Source organism: Nicotiana tabacum, chromosome 11 (genome assembly GCF_000715075.1).
Source record: "Nicotiana tabacum cultivar K326 chromosome 11, ASM71507v2, whole genome shotgun sequence".
Taxonomy (NCBI): Eukaryota; Viridiplantae; Streptophyta; class Magnoliopsida; order Solanales; family Solanaceae; genus Nicotiana; species Nicotiana tabacum.
Genome location: NC_134090.1, coordinates 141,848,655 through 141,865,544, shown reverse-complemented (window position 1 = coordinate 141,865,544; position 16,890 = coordinate 141,848,655). Strand labels below are relative to the sequence as shown.

At 38.2% G+C, this 16,890-nt stretch overlaps 2 protein-coding genes across 3 annotated transcripts; one reads left to right on the top strand and one right to left on the bottom strand.

Moving 5' to 3' along the window:
• The first annotated feature begins 8,387 nt into the window (after positions 1-8,387).
• Positions 8,388-10,073, top strand: LOC107809050 (lysM domain receptor-like kinase 3). Its single transcript, XM_016633642.2, has one exon. It carries the CDS (start codon positions 8,615-8,617, stop codon positions 9,926-9,928), a length of 1,314 nt encoding a protein of 437 aa, XP_016489128.1. The 5' UTR covers positions 8,388-8,614; the 3' UTR covers positions 9,929-10,073.
• Positions 10,074-10,158: 85 nt separating this feature from the next.
• Positions 10,159-16,519, bottom strand: LOC107809048 (N6-adenosine-methyltransferase non-catalytic subunit MTB). Of its 2 annotated transcripts, none has more exons than XM_016633640.2 (7): positions 16,311-16,519; positions 13,026-15,511; positions 12,711-12,794; positions 12,408-12,512; positions 12,210-12,318; positions 11,156-11,307; positions 10,159-10,699 (listed from the first exon to the last, which is right to left on the bottom strand). In XM_016633640.2, the coding sequence occupies exons 2-7, from the start codon at positions 15,441-15,443 to the stop codon at positions 10,307-10,309; spliced, it is 3,261 nt and encodes a 1,086-aa protein (XP_016489126.2). In that variant the 5' UTR covers positions 15,444-15,511; positions 16,311-16,519; the 3' UTR covers positions 10,159-10,306. The 2 variants fall into 2 exon arrangements, with proteins under 2 accessions (XP_016489126.2, XP_016489127.2); XM_016633641.2 differs by having other exon boundaries at positions 16,357-16,479.
• Positions 16,520-16,890: the final 371 nt, after the last annotated feature.

The following is a 16,890-nucleotide window of genomic DNA, read 5'->3' as shown; positions in this document are numbered from 1 at the left end:
CAGACATGGATGTCCAGGAAGTCGAGATCTTGGGAGTCTCGGATCTTCTGGTGCACCAAATTCAAGGAGAATGGGAAACACGATTTAAAGTTCATACCATACCAACAATGTTTGCATGATCTTTGTCAAAGGTTTCGATCAGTAGACTTCAGGCATATTCCAAGGGTCCATAATGAGGTGGCCGATGCTTTGGCTACCTTGGCATCAATGTTGCACCATCCGGACAAAGCTTATGTCGATCATCTACATATTCAAGTCCGAGATCAGCATACTTACTATAACATGGTGGAAGAAGAACTTGATGGTGAACCGTGGTTCCATGATATTAAGGAGTACATCAGAATGGGGGTATATCCGGTGCAAGCCATGGGGGATCAAAAGAGAACAATTCGACGGTTAGCAAGTGGATTTTTCTTCAGTGGAGGAGTTTTGTATAAAAGAACACCAGAACTTGGATTGTTAAGATGCATAGATGCTAGACAAGCTACGACTGTCATGTCCGAAGTACATTCGGGAGTTTGCGGACCACATATAAGCGGATATGTGTTGGCAAAGAAAATTCTCCAAGCAGGTTATTATTGGCTCACCATGGAGTGAGATTGTATCAGTTTTATGCGCAAATGTCATCAGTGCCAGATACACGGAGATTTGATTCATTCTCCACCATCGGAATTGCACACAATGTCAGCACCATGGCCCTTCGTTGCTTGGGGCATGGATGTCATTGGACCAATTGAGCCAGCAGCATCCAACTGGCACAAATTCATTCTAGTGGCCATTGATTATTTCACCAAGTAGGTTGAGGCTAAAACTTTCAAGTCTGTGACCAAGAAAGCAGTGGTCGATTTCGTTCACTCAATTATCATCTGTCGATTTGGGATACCAAAAGTGATCGTCACAGATAATGGTGCTAATCTTAACAGTAACTTGATGAAAGAGGTATGTCAATAATTTAAGATTATGCATCGCAATTCCACCCCATATTGCCCCAAGGCGAATGGAGCAGTCGAGGCAGCCAACAAGAATATAAAGAAGATACTTCGAAAAATGGTGGAAGGTTCCAGGCAATGGCATGAAAAGTTACCATTCGCATTGTTGGGTTATCGCACTACCGTTTGCACTTCAGTGGGTGCAACTCCTTACTTGTTGATATATGGCACTGAAGCAGTGATACCTGCGGAAGTTGAAATCCTGTCCCTTCGGATTGTTGCTGAGGTCGAGATTGAGGATGATGAGTGGGTCAAAACCCGTTTGGAGTAGTTAAGTTTGATCGATGAGAAGAGATTGGTAGCAGTGTGTCATGGGCAGTTATATCAAAAGAGAATGGCAAGAGCGTACAACAAAAAGGTGTGTCCTCGAAAGTTTGAAGTGGATCAGCAAGTATTAAAGCGCATCCTTTCACACCAGGCCGAAGCGAAGGGCAAGTTCGCCCCAAATTGGCAAGGGTCGTTCATTGTAACAAGAGTGTTGTCCAATGGTGCTTTGTATCTAACAGATATCGAAGGCAAATGTGTAGACATGGCTATCAATTCTGATGCAGTCAAGAGATATTATGTATGATTTCTTTGGTTCAATTGTTGATTGTTTGTACTTGCCATTGTTTCGAAGATTGGAATGACGAAGGCAATTTGTTCTGCTACTTAAACATTCTACCCTTTGTTTCCACTTTTGAGCCTTATTTATTTTATTTCATACCACTCTTTTGGAATCAATAATGAAAAATAGAGAAAAGAAAGAAAAGGAAAGGAAAGAAAAAAAAAGTGAAAAGAGAAAGTACAAGAAAACAAAGAAATTCAGGAGTGAACTACGTTTGACCTGATTCCTGTTAAGGATACGTAGGCAGCCTCACGGCTCGGTCATATCAAAATAATAATCAAAAAAATCCCCAAGCAAGAAACTGGGGCAGAAGTTGTGATTGTGGTAAGAAATCAGATTCCAAAAGTTGTAATTTTGAACCCATCTAAGTTGTTTTGAGCCTTTTTGATACCCTTTTCTTTCCAAACATATCCAAGAGCCCGCATTATTATCCAAAGAAAGATCTCCCGATCAGTCTTCAAGATATGCCAAGTCAAGCAAGTAAAGAGGATTCATATCAGGGGCAACACTCCGGTTTAAGCAAAAGAAATCAAAAAATGAGAGAGTCTTATTGGTGAAAACCCTCGTGGGCACCATGAGGCGACGAAAGCTGAGAGAAAGTAAAAATGAGAGAGTCTTATTGGTGAAAACCTTCACGGGCCCGTGAGGCAACAAGAAATTGAGGAATGAACAAATGAGAGAGGTTTGTCGGTGAAAACCCTTCAGTACACTACAAGCCGAACAAGGTCCATAAGTTGGCGGAAGGTAAAAATTGGGTTGTGGAGATCTTGGAGCACAAAGTAAAATAATTGGAAAAGTGATTGGTTAAATAGACTGGGTTGATTAATCCAAAATGCATACCATGATTATTGGTGACAGTTACTCCATTCATATAAGTTTCTTTTCCTCTCTCCAACAGTCATCCAAATTTGAATTTTCTTCTTTATTCTTAATTTTCAAAATCGTCGCATTTCATTGCTGTTAATTTTACTACTCTAAAGCTCTTCCAAGGTTAGCCTTGTTTCAACAAATAAGAAGGATTTCAAAGTTTACTACCAGTTTCAAAATTGCACAAAGCAAAATGCGGTTAGGACATGCCAGAGATAGTGTGATGAAAAGTGCGACATAGAGTGTAAGCAAACGTTAAATTATTGAAATGGTTCAGTAATGTCGCGGGAGATGCAGAAGTCAGAAATGAAAAACAATGGTTGGGGTGTAGAGCACTTAGATCATCTAGGGTCCTGGGTTTAAGGATAAATCAGAAGGTCAAACAATTCTCGACCGGCTCAAGGCAGCCAGTCAAAGCAAAGCATGGCAAAGGAAGAACCACCTTTAGCAAGAATGCCATAACTAACCACCACGTTTTAAACTGACAAGATTTTTCTTAGATTTGAAACAGGGGCAAAATTTCATTTAAAATCCTACGTGAAGAAAGAGCAAGTACCAAACAGGTTTGATCGCAAAGTTCCTAGGACCCTCCAGGAAAATGGGACTTAGTTTAAAATTCAAAATAATCATGAGTAGCAGAATCTAGCATAAATGTACCCCAAAGGAATATAAGCGGAACTTTGAAGTTTGCATGCTTGAGGTAGGATTCACTAGAAATTTTCAGGACTTTCCTGAATAATGGGACATAGCTTTAAGAATTCCATTAGATAACAAGATTTAGCGTAAGTTCTACTGTAAGGGAGTATAATTTAGCCCTAAAAATGTCACTCTTAAGATAAAACTTTTTGATTTTCAGGACCCTCCTGGATAATGGGATGAGTTTTAAGACTGTCTTAGATAACAAGATTCAACATAAGTCATACCTTTAGAAAATATAATGTAGCTTTGAAACAGGCATTTTACTAGAAGTTTTCAGGACCCTCCTGGATAATGGGATCTAGCTTTCAAATTCTTATAAATATTTGGTAGTATGATTCAATTAACACTCACGGATATGCCCGGCTACCAAACTAGGGCAGAAAATTTTCTTTTGTTTTATCTATTTTGTGGAAATCAGGTGCCCATCTGAAGAACAAGGAAGGACAGCACTAGTTTCAAAGAATAGAAAGTAGTTCATACCCAAGCAATCAGGCACCCGCCTGGAGAAACAAGGGAGCACAAGTCAAAGAAAAGTAGTTTCAAGAAAAAGACAGTTCAAGTCAAGCAATCAGGCGCACATCTGGAGAGCAAAGGAATACAGTTCAAGTTTTGGCAATCAGACGCCCACCTGGAGAGCAAGGGAACACAATTCATGTTTTGGCAATCAGGCGCCCACTTGGAGAGCAAGGGAATACAGTTCAAGTATTGGTAATCAGGAGCCCACCTGAAGAACGAAGGGAAGCAGCAAGCCAAGTGTTGGTAATCAGGAGCCCACCTGAAGAACGAAGGGAAACAGCAAGGTTCAAAGGAGTTCAGCAATCAGGAACCCACCTGAAAAACGAAGGGAAGCAGTTCAAGTTTCGAGAAAAAGCAGCGCAAGTGTTGGTAATCAGGAGCCCACCTGAAGAACGTAGGGAAGCAGCAAGGTTCAAAGGAAGACAACAATCAGGAGCCCACTTGAAGAACAAAGGGAAAGCATCTCAGAATGCAATTCAAGTCAGCAACAAAGGAATCTCACTCAGAGAGTACAAGTCAGCAGGGCAGCAGAAACTACAAGTTCAAGTTTGAAGATATAGATAGGATTCTTGTAATTCGTATATCATAGTTTAGTCCGGCTTCTTTTATTTTGTCACGGTGTAATAAGGAATTCAGTAAGCAGAAACAGCAGCAATAGCAGCAAAATCACAGCTCTTCGGTAGTACCAGCTACCAAAACTTCTTGAACTACACGCGACCTGATTCCCCTATGACCCGGGATATGTAGGTTGTCCAAAACCAAGACTCGGTTGCACCCTTTCTCTTTTATCTTATCCTTATTTCTTCCCTTTTGAATAAAAATATGTTTAAAAATTAGTCACATGGCTCACTTTATCTTTGCTTGAAAACTCTTCATGTTTCCAAACAAAGAGGGGCAACTGTGAGCACCTAATTTTTGACAATATTTAATTATTTTATCACTTCTTCTATGTAAATATTTCAGGGATTTTAACATATAATTTTTAGCTTTGTTACACTTTTTATTATAGGGTAAAAATACAAAATTTAAAAGGTGAATTATTACTATTAATATTATTTTATTTTTATTTTTATTTTAAAATAAAAAAAAATTCGAAAAATATTAATTTTTTTTTTAATTTTCAGGAGTGATTTCAAAATAAGAAAAAGAGAAGTATTGAATAGCTGGAATTCTCTTTTAAAAAGTAAAAGAAAGTAGAAAATTAAAAAAAATAAAAGTAAAATTATGTGAAAATTTTAAAAAAAATAAAAAGTAAAAGAAAGTTGGAATTAAAAAATAAATATTAAAGTATCTGAAAATTAAAAAAAATTAAAGTAAAAGAAAGTATCATTTTTAAAAGAAAAGCAAAAGAAAGTGGATTGTTTTTTTAAGAAAAGTTAAATAAGTGGAATTCTCTTTTAAAAAGTAAAAAAAAATGGCATTTTAAATAAGATAAAAGTAATTAAAGTTGGAATTTAAAAAATAAAAGTAAAGAAAGGTGGGATTTCTTTTTATAAAAAAATAAAAGTAATTTGTAAGTGGTCTTTTAATTAAAAATAATAATATAATAAAAATATTTTTTTTAAAAAAATCTGAAAAATCTCGAACATTTTGCTATGAATAGAAGAAAAAATTTGAGAAGAAGAAAGAAGAAAAGAAAAGAAGGGGAGGAGAGAAATTTAGGTTGAAAATTTTCATTAAATTTTTCTTTCAACATTTTGGGTCTTGAATCTTGGGTTTGAAGAAGAGTTGATAGAGATTTTGTTGTTACTGCTGTATTGACTCTACAACTTTCAGATTTCATTCATTTGAATTAACTCTCTTGTAGGTATGTAATTCAAGCTCTTGAGTTAAAAAATGTTGGAGCATCTTTATTGAAGCAGAAGCAAATTGATTTGGTTCTTTTGATAAAGTTTCTTTCGTATTGGATCTGTTCGCATGAATGATGTTTCTTTGATTGAGTGAATTGAGATTTGCAAATGTTAACGTTATTTTAGTATGTTCATGACTCTGTCTCGTTTTTGTTTTTGTTTTTATTTATTTATTTTATTTTTCTTGTCTCATGACTTGTAACCAGCATGTATTGTTTTGTTTACATTTAGATTTCAAGCCCATGTAGCACCATGTTCATATTTTGAAATTTAAAGAAGTATGTGAAGTTGAACAATTTGTCAACATTAAGATGTAAAAAAATAGATTGCGTTAGTGGAAGGATCTTATCTTCAATTTATGTTATTGGCTGCATATTTTCTTAAATTAACCATGTGAAGATTCAACTTCCTCTGCTTCAAAATGGTACTGTAGAAGTTATAGTGGTGATACTACAACTTTCTCTTTAGCATAGTGTTAAATAAATTAATTACTTTAAGTGTTCTTTGTTATAATCAAGTTTAAAATGTATTTTTGTATGTCCATGTTTGTTTTGTTCCTTCTAGTTCATCCGAATAGTTCTCAGCATGGTTTCTTTTTCTTTTGTGCTCATATGGTCATTTAAGATTCATTATTTTGTTATAAAATTTTGTTAGTTTCTTTCTAGAATTTGAAAACGAAAGTCGGTCTTTTGAAGATGATATGGAGATGAACTCAAAGCTGCCACCTGTCTTTTGTTATTTTCACATAAATGTCAACTCCACCTTTCTGAATTGTAGTATGCCATAACAAAAGGCTCTAGTGATATACATGTAGCTAACCCATTTCTTTAGGCCTTTTGTACTTATCAATTTATACCACTCCATCCACAATAAACTCTCAAAACTCATGGCCCTCATTTAATTAATTTTAAATCCTTAGAATTCGAGGCATGCCATTTAGCGAATTTTCTATGGCCCTCGCAAAGTTAAAAAATGCGTAGTTGCTTTAGGCGCGTAATTTAAAATTACCTTCCTAAACTCGGGTGTGCATTTCATGTGACCCAAATCCAAATCTTGACAATGTTAAATAAAATGTGTCTCGGACTGCGGGTGCATTTCATGTGGCGTTGTCCAAAGACGTGTTTTAGATGACGTTGAAATCTTCCTTGAAATAATTAAAAGCGGTTTAAAGTTAAAAAATGCACATAGGTTCAAAAGTGTTTTAAAATTAGATAATTAGGCCAATAATAATAGTTGAGCGACCGTGCTAGAACCACGGAACTCGAGAATGCCTAACACCTTCTCACGGGTTAACAAAATTCCTTACTCGGACTTCTGTGTTCGCGGACTGTAAAACAGAGTCAATCTTTTTCTCGATTCGGGATTTGAACCGATGACTTGGGACACCATAAAATTATCCCAAGTGGCGACTCTGAATTTGATAAATAAATAATCTTGTTTCGATTGTCACTTAAATTGGAAAAAACTCCTTTATACCCTTTACGGGGTGTAGGAAAAAGGAGGTGTGACAATCCTACATTCGAGAATACACTGATCCAACCCTCGAATCACGAAGAACAATTAAGAGGAAGAATCAAGGGAACAAACAGAATTGTACTCGCATCATTTTATCAATAAAATTATGTTTCTGCATACTCATATTGTGGTTGCAATTTATTTTTATATCACATATAATTTGTTGCAAACAAATTGGCACGTCTAATGAGACTAGTTCTGCCTTTCATCTCTTCCTCCTACAAATCAACCAAAATTATCTGGTCAAGTACTTCAAGTTTCGGCAAACCTACACCTCCGACAAATCTTGAAGTAGGGGCATTTGTAGATACCGAAATTTTAACAGATCAAGTTAAATCCTAAATTCAAGACACTACTGCAAGATGACTCTTGAAATTGTAGGAGTCTATTAGAGTTGCTTGGATGCTACTCTACCAAAACCATACCTTGGAGACTACTATATCTCAGCCCTAGGTCACTCCTATAAAAAGAGTTATGTATTCTCCTAAAAATGGATCTCAAAAATGGAGATCATCAATATCCCATAAACTTACGGGATACTCATAAAGAGATCAATATGTGGCCGCGTAATTCTTGATAATCAAATATTTCAAGAAGGGCCACAACATACTTTCATGGATATCAGATACATCCAAGGAGGTATGCATCATTCTACGTTTGAGAAACAAGCTACTCCAGCCCTCGAATCATGGAGATAATAAGGAGAGAAGAATCAAGGGAACAAACAGAATTGTACCCACATTGTTTATCAATAAAATTATGTTTCTTCATATTCATATTGTGATTGCAGTTTATTTTTCGTATCACGAAAAATTTGTTGCAAACAAGAGCTACATGGTACCTAGGCAGGTGGGAGATAGTCGGATAGAATTCGATGTGCTCACAAGCTGGCCAAGACATCTCTATTATATAAACAAAAAATAAATAATGAAAAGACAAGAAAAATTTGTTACCTTAAGATACTTTTAATGGAAGCATATGGTTATCAATCAATAAAGAAAAGTAAGAAAAAAAATAAGTTTTTCTGGCCTAAAAGTGTTTTTTTTATTTTTTATTTTTTTCAAAATTATTTTTTAAAAAAATTGAGGTGTTTGACCAAGTTTTTAGAGGGAAAAAGTGTTTTTGAGGGAAAGCTGAAGCAATTTTTGAGAAGCAAACTCTCTAAAAACACTTTTCTAAAAAATATTTTTAAGAAAAATACATTTAAAACTAATTTTTAAAAATTTGACCAAATAGTAATTACTTGGCCAAACAGAATATTACTTGTTATCTCATCATACGTCTGTCTCAAGAAAGCGACACCACTAATAGAAAAACTCACCAACATAGCATCTTCCCAGTTTGCCATTTCCACAGAAGACCAATACTCAACAGCCGCAAACCAAAAAAAAAAAACCGAACTTTACCAATTACTGCTAGTCTGCTGTGCTCCAACAGCTCACGTCTCCCTTCATATGCCAATTATAACAATAATTCCGTCTCGATCCCAAACTAACTGGGATAGCAAATTTCACATGTGAATTTTCATATGAATTCAATTCTTAAGAGCTTATCTTTACTTTCAGCTCTCCATGTGTAAATCCAAGAAGAAATTAAGCAAAGAAGTGATGGAACCACAGCAGAAACCAAGAAGATCTTCCTCTTCATCAACCAAAAAGTTATCATCTTTCACTGATCAATCATTATCATCTACGAGCCAGAATTTAATATCCCCAAATGGGTCTACAACAAGTTTCATCATCAACAATTTCAACAACAATAAAAACTCTCAATCATGGGCTTCTTCATCAAAATCAAGTCACCATTCTTTATCAAGTCTTAAGGGAGCATTATTATTCCCAGAACAACCTCATATATACAACTTCTCAGAAATTCGTTCCGCTACCCAGAACTTTCTAAAAGATCCACTTTCGTCCTCTTCTACTTCGACTTCGTGGTGCTGCCTCCTCCGTGATCAAAACGTCGTCGTAATACAGCGAAAATTCCGCCGGAAAATGGATACCGATGAGCTTATTGAACACGTGGCGATGATTTGTAGAAGCCATCATTCTAGCTTAATCCCGCTTAAAGGAGCTTCGGTATCTGGTAATTATATTTATTTGGTATATGAATATACTCAAGGAGTTAATTTATCAGAAGCTTTACGAAATCGTAGAAACCCTAATTTTACAGTTCTTTCGAATTGGATATCGAGGATTCAAATTGCTTCTGATATTGCTCATGGTTTAGATTACATCCATCATTCTACTGGTTTAGGTTTAGGGTTTGTGCACAATCACATTAAAAGCACGAGTATTATAATAACTGAGCCCTCGTTGCATGCGAAAATCTGCCATTTTGGGACGGCGGAGCTTTGCGGGGAGACACGGAATGAAATTAAGGATCCGAGTAGTGAAATCGGGCCGAAGAAGGGGACCGAATTGAAGAAATGTGGAAGTAAGGGTTTGAAATTTGAGGGGACGAGAGGGTATATGGCGCCGGAGTTTCAGTGGACAGGGATGGCGACGGTGAAGAGTGACGTGTACGCTTTTGGTGTGGTGGTTTTGGAGTTGATTTCGGGGAAAGAGGCGGTGAAATACGAGGTTGATGAGGAGAGCGGTGGGTATACTAGGATTTCGGTGATCGAAACGGCGGCGAAAGCGGTGGATAACGGCGGTACAGGCTTGAGGGGGTGGGTTGATAGGCGGTTGAAGGATTCGTACCCGGTGGATGTGGCGGAGAAATTGGTGCATCTCGGGTTGGATTGTGTGGAGACTAACCCGAATAACAGACCGGATATGGGTCGGGTTACGGGTCGAATTTCGCAGATGTATTTGGAGTCCAAGACTTGGGCTGAGAAGTTTGCTCCGCTTACTGACTTTACTGTTTCTTTAGGACCTCGTTGAATAATTTTGCTTTTTTACTATTTTTTATTCTTCTCTTTTTCATTTTTTAGTTGAAAATTTTGGTATTTTATACATTGGCTTTACCTCGAAATGTAAATGGAACATAGAATTTTTTTTAAAATGGTACTCTAGTTTATATTGTTAACAAGTTTATCTTGTTTTCTCCTTTTTACTTTTAAGACAAATTAAAGGTTCATGGTCTGCCATTTCTGGCTAAGGAAAAGAACAAATACAGAAATGAAGGCATCTTCGTGCCTATAAAATTATAACGTAGAAAGAAAAGAATACAAAGACATGTTGGCACAACTAATGTGATTTTCTCGTTACAATAAATTCATTGCTTTATGAGATCACATACTCCACAAATTCAGTGTGAGTCTATCTAAAGGCTGCATTGTATCCGTACATGTCAAAAAGCCTATCATCTGAAATCATATGTCCACCCTCTCTCCCTTGAAAACTCTCCATTTGTGAAACCCAAGGACCTGGATTCGAAGCGTTAGAGCTAGAGGCTTCTTGGTTCACGTTTTGTGAGTTGTTATTCTGGTCTGTGTTCCCGGCTGCCCGCTTGTTGGAAGAGTTGGTTGTTGTCAGAGATATAGATGCTGACTGTTGCTGCATTTGCTGCTGATTCTTCATTGGCGACTTGGGCCGAAGAGCCTCTATTTCAGGTGTTGTAGTAACAAGATGTGGGGCGTCCGGTGGTGGATTCCTTCCTCCCCCTCCCTGCCAGACTTTTCCATCCCTATCGGCAAAATTTCGCACATAGGCCTGAAGTTTTCCAAAGTCCTCAGTCAGCATGTTAAGACACAAAACATGACCAAGGTAGCATAATACATGCAAAGTAAATTATTCAAGTGTACAGATAAGCCAAGCTTTTGATGCTTAAACATGAGTAGGAATCAGGTTAAAATTACCATCTTTCTTTCCTAATAAAGACTATGTACTGAAGTATATCATTGAGAGAACACAAAGGAAAACTAATAGGGCAGAACAATTAAGCACGACTGATGCATGCTGAGAAAAGCGGGAACAGATCTTATAACGAAATGCATACTATTTCTGTCTTCTCCACCCCCCACCCCCACCCCCAAGAAAACCCCACAAATCTGAGAGAGCATTTTTTGGGGGGTTGGGGGTGGGAAGACAGCAATGATATATTTGCAATGTCTCGTACTCAGAAACAAAATCAACAAACTAAAGGAACGGTAGCAGCTAACAGTTTACCTCTGCACTGAAGTTTGATGAAGATAACCCTTTACCAACAGTCAACCAGCCAGATCGAATATTATGGTCTTCGCCAAAGAGCTCAAGCCTTCTCCGGCCAAGTGCAAAATGCTCAATTATACGGTACATATCTTCCGGCTTTGCACTTGAACCTGCGCAAAGTGACCAATAGCACTTCAAAATGAGCTCAGCCACTGTGCACACCCACCAGTGCAGAGATACAATGCAGCTTATTATGTTAACATTTCATTCATTGCAGGACAGATTTAAAAATTAGCAGAGAGAATACAAGATGATAAAAGATTACATGCATTTCATGCATCACAGGATAGTGTTACAACTTCTATACTTTCTCCCGCAGCCAGCAACAGCTGCTACATAACTTGGGAATAGCAGACCAATCAATCTAGGACTACCATCACTTGCACTAAGAGAGAAAAAGCTGAAGGTTTTGTTTGGAACAGGTTCATACAGAATTCTGGTAGAAGTCCAGGTTTCCACTGAAAGGCATATCCAACACCACAACTAGCCCGAAAGTATACAGAAAGCCAAAAAAAAAGAATAAAAAGAGCAATTCATAAGACAGAGTCTGCACTCATCTGTCTCTTCTCGTTTTATGAGTAAACCAAATGAGAAGAAAAACACTAACAGGAAAAGGAAAAAGCGTCATTTGAAGGTAGGGAGAATCCATCAACCCCAAAAGGGACAATCTCTCCCTTATAATGAGACTGAAAAAACTTCCATTTTGGTACGCAAACTAGTGTATTCACAACTTAAAATAAATCTTACTGTTAAATACAAACAACTATAAATGTGTGTTTGTGTGTATCACTTGAGAGAAATCCACATTTTCGAATTGGTGCTGTTACGTCAACCTCAGCAGTCTCTGCCAGTATCTTACTTACATAGGAAAAACAAACAACTGGACAGTGGACAAACAGATGCAACATAATCAGTTTCTACAACCATATATTTCTTGACTAACATTTCTAATCTGCACAAAGTGAAGATAAAAACCCATTCACAGAGTTGTCTGGAATGAGAAAGAATCTACCATAAGGAGGTTCTTCGGCAATAATCACATCTGTGTCAATATTTGCATGAATTATATGGCCATCCGTACTACGGCGAACAGTTCCTCTTATACCCAAAAGGCAGTGCTCCTATATCATGACAGTGAGTAGCAGAACATAAGTTATATATGATGGAAAAATAAACACATGTGGAAAATGAGAAGACAGAAGTTAAGAACCTTTGAACGCTGAAATAAAGTATGGGAATCATGCCGTAGTCCTGGAGTTGCATTGGTTTTATTTGTTTTCACCCAACATATGTCCTCACACCTGCGGAATCCCCACTGCACAACACAGAGAACAACGTATCAAAAAACCACAATGACCTATTATTGAAAACTGCAATCAACAAATGCCTCTGTTTGTAATTGTCCTTATCTGGGTGTGAGAGACGAAGGGCAGCAGCAGAAGGAAGGTATCAAACGCAGCAATCGGCAGATTCAATGCCATAGAGTGTTTCTCAAATTGTTTAAACTACATACCTTTTTCAGACATTGACGCCCTTGCTCAAGCCCCACACCATCACCAACCCAAAGGAAAACAAATGATGGAGTGTCAGCAATTGCCTGAGAACAGACAGTTCGCACCATATTTAGGCTCGGAAAGGAGAAGCTGACAGGACAGAGTGAAGAACCCACGACTATGCAGCCACTTAAAAACCAATAAAGGTATAAATGTATAAGTCAAAACAAATGTTGCTTATAAAAAATAATTTGCACCTGAGGTTCTCCACATCCTACTCTAAAGCAACAGTAAAGGTATTAGTAAATAACCAAGTTGACATGCAAAAGTCATACCTCAATTTTGAGATTCATTATTTCCTCAAATGTCCAGTACGCCATATGGTCAGTGACACCAGGAGCTCGATGAACATATTCCTCCCATGGGGGGTCTATTAGAATGACATCAAATTTGGTCCCAAAAAACTCCGGGGAGAGCTCCTGCTCAAGCAGATCACATTTGTAATACATGGGAGGCGAAGCAGATTTGACAACAATCTCATCCTTCCTTTGAATAAGTTCTCGAAGTTTGGGATAGTCCTCAACAACACTGGTAAGCTCTAGTTCCCTGATGAAATTTTGAGGCCTCGTGCCAGTATCTACAAAATTTTGGGAGTAATCATTCTGCTCACCCCTAGAAGGAGCTTTGCCAGGTGGTGCATTAGTTCGAGGAGGAACCCAACCTCCATTAGCTTCATCTTGAGCCTGTCCCCGACCTGCTGGTATTAGGACACTAAAATTTGAGCCAGACATGTTAGGTGGTGCCCCTCTTCCAGGGCCTGGTTGATTAAAAAACATAGCATGATTTGGCAGATTCCCCAAATTAGGGGGAAATCCAGTTCCAGGCAGAACAGGTGGGAGTCCAGGTGGAACACCTAGCATATTCATCTCAACAGCTCGGGCTCCAGGCCAAAGCACAGGAGGTGAAAATGGAGGAATGAAAACACCAGGGGACATAGGAGGGCCTGGAGCAGGTGACATGTTAGGAGCTAAAGATTGCACAGATCCAGGCGATGGCATTCCAAGTGGTCCAAAAGGTGATCCCATCATTGGCATTGGAGGTCCGAACAGGTGGCCATCCCTTCCTGTAGGCCTCCCTCTTCCTCCTCTCCCAACCCTACTTCCTTTAGAACCTATTGGAACAGCTCTATTGAACGAAGTTGGTTCTTGGTTCCCATATGGAGGTTCTGAACCACTATTGGAAGTTTGGCCCCATGCATCTCCTTTCTGGGCCCTTGATTCAGTCTCATCCCTATATGAACCATCACCTGATGTATCCTTTAAATCTTGGCCAGATTGGGCTAGCCAAGTCATGTTTCTTCCCCTGCCATCCCTGGGAAAGGCACAGTTCTCATCATCTGGAGGCAATCTTGCATCAGAATTCTGGTTAAACTTTGTTGTTCTTGCTACGGAAGATATGGCCTCCTCCCTACCATAGTCAAATGGCCTGGTTTGGATCTCTATGACATCATAATTCTCATTTGAAATTCCATATTTTGATGAAGTTTTCAAAGCTTCTGTCCTATTTCCATCTTTTCTACCACCAGAACGAGGCCTTTCATTGTCAATCCAACCACGTCTGGGCATTTCCCACTCTCTGCCATGTTCATAAGGTGTTTCTTCTTTTATTTCCTTGTCAACAAAGTTCCCTTGCCTTCTTTTCCACCCATCTTTGGAACCATCCCGAACTCTGTTTCTATCACTCCAGCCATCATCCCTTCCTTTTGATTTATCATCTCTTACACCATTTTTTTCTTGTTCTTTCCTTCTGAAAGTATCTCTTTTTTCATATTCCATCTCAACGTTTTCTGAGTCGTAATGATGCCTTCCACTCCTCTCAGGTGTCCTGGACCTATCAGAGTAGTCTATCTCTCTCCTATTTCTCTCTCTCACCCCTAAGCTGACATCATCACCTGCTACCACAGACCTTTCAAGGCTGTCAGCCACGTCGTGACTTGTGGCACTTTTTAGCTGTCTAAGCTCCTCAAATCTCTCCACACCCAATTTATCTTCCCGTATAGGAACATTTCCTCCATTGTCTTCCTCCGTAGCATACAATCTGCCTCTCTTACTCCTATCGCAGTCAATCTTTCTCTCGTCACTGTCTGGGTATTTATCATTTTTGTCTCCAATTGGATCTTTAAGGCTGTCCAACAGCACATGACCCTTTTCTCTGGCGCTTTCCTTTCTTTCCAAACGTCGAGAATCCCTTTCCAGCGCATTTTCAGAGTCCCCACCATGTAGCTTTTCATTTTTACCTTTATTTCTTGTCTGGGAACCATCACCATCAGAAAACCTTGAAGTTGATTTCCTTCTGACACTTTCATTAGATAGGATTTCTCCTCTAACCCCTGTTTTGTCTCCATTTTCATACTTGCCCCCAAGTTCTCCATCCTGATACCAATTGCTCAACGTCTCCAATGTATTCTCCCCCTGCTTCTTCTTCATCTTAGAACGGGAGTCCTTTTCGGCCTCATAGTCATCCTCATCAACATCAGCTTTGCTTGATCCACCTGATCTTTTCCGACTCTCATTTCTGTCCACAATACTTCTCCTTCTTCCATTACTATCTAAACCTTCAGCTTCTTCGCTGTTCCCAGACCTTGACTTACTTGACCTGTATTTTCTCTTATCATCCCCTTCCCAGTCGTCATCAAATTTTAAGTCTTGGTCCTCCTGTTTCAGATAACTCCTAAGTCGTTCAGGGGAAGTCATCAAGAGAGAAAAACCTCACTTGATTATTCTCAGAACTTCATTGAGTGAATGCAATATGAGACAGCATCCTGAGAGATGAAGAGAAATGGAGAAAATGATTAATGAGCTTACCTTTTAGTGAATCTAAATTCAAGAAAGGACTCATGATATAAGAGACAGACAATATCCAGTAATCATAAGAGGATAATAAGGTACCATGGGAGAGAGGAATACGAAGAATAAATATGCATATTAAAGAGGAGCCTCATTCCAATATTGACAATTTAATGATGCTGGTGATAGGAAATAGATGCAGAAGGAAGGAATGGCTTGAGGCGTGGGACGATCACTGTCTCAAAAGAGCAATTGTCTTTCTACTGGGTTAGCAGACAATGCTCCTTTGTGATACAAATAACAGCTAGTGAATATTTTCAACCTTCCTCTGAGTGGAACCGGCATTGTGTAGCTCACACATGTGAGTTCACAAACCATAAAATCCAAACATTAATGTTCAAAGTTCAAACACCATATTTCGTAAATGAAGAGAGCACAAAATAGATAGATAACAGCCACTTTATTTGATTTTGATCTTACAGATACTTTCAAAATGAACTCAAACCAACAGAAAATTGTCAGACTGGAAATAAATCACAATTTCGTGTGATATTACGCTGAAGAATTAGCAATCAATATCTAATCACAGTGAAATCAATCAGTTACAAAATCAGGCACCCCAAACTAAAAGTGCATATATTTCCGAAACTCATGTGCTCTTCATATGAAGACTTAATGACTCAAACAAGCGAAAACATAAGCATAATATACAGAATTCGAAAAAACTCAGTGATTATCGAACAAAAGTTGAATGAGAGAAAAGCGTAAACTTACAAACTGGAAGCAAAATGAGCGTTCTAAACCGGAAGAAGTGGAGTACTTTTTTTATACCGGCGGACTTGGCGGCGAGCGACGGCGGTGCCCTCCGGTGACCAATACACGGCGTCGTCGTAGAAGCGTCAAAGTTATGAGAAGAGGCAAAGGGAAGAGAAGAGAGGAAGCAAATCGGGTTAGAAGTGTTTGGATCCGAACCTAGGTTCGATGAAGGGTATAACTGGAATATTAGGAAGTAAATAGGGGCAGTTTCGGCGATTCAACTCATAGAACATGATGTTGTACGTTATGCTGCTGCTATTTTACAGGTTAATGTGAGGAAAAAGGTGAAAGGAAAAGACTTTTCAGGAGAACTACCCTATTTTAATATTATATAGTTTCAAAAACTTTCATAAATATTAATATTAAACAATGTGTTTAAATTTTTTATTTAATAAAAAGTTAAATAAAATAGTATAGGTTTCTGAAAATCGTGATGTTGATATCTATTTAGCTAGCTCAATAAAAGAAAAAATCATGCCCACATAAGTCTTGATATGGCTGTGAATATCTTATGAATTTGTTGTTATTTTTGCCACAA

Coding starts and splice junctions, on each gene's coding strand:
- LOC107809050 (XM_016633642.2), top strand. CDS start 8,615: ATGTGTAAATCCAAGAAGAAATTAAGCAAAGAAGTGATGGAACCACAG.
- LOC107809048 (XM_016633640.2), bottom strand. CDS start 15,443: ATGACTTCCCCTGAACGACTTAGGAGTTATCTGAAACAGGAGGACCAA. Junction 11,308..12,209: donor TGCCGAAGAACCTCCTTATG/GTAGATTCTTTC, acceptor CACTTTGCGCAG/GTTCAAGTGCAAAGCCGGAA. Junction 10,700..11,155: donor CATCAAACTTCAGTGCAGAG/GTAAACTGTTAG, acceptor GGAAAACTTCAG/GCCTATGTGCGAAATTTTGC.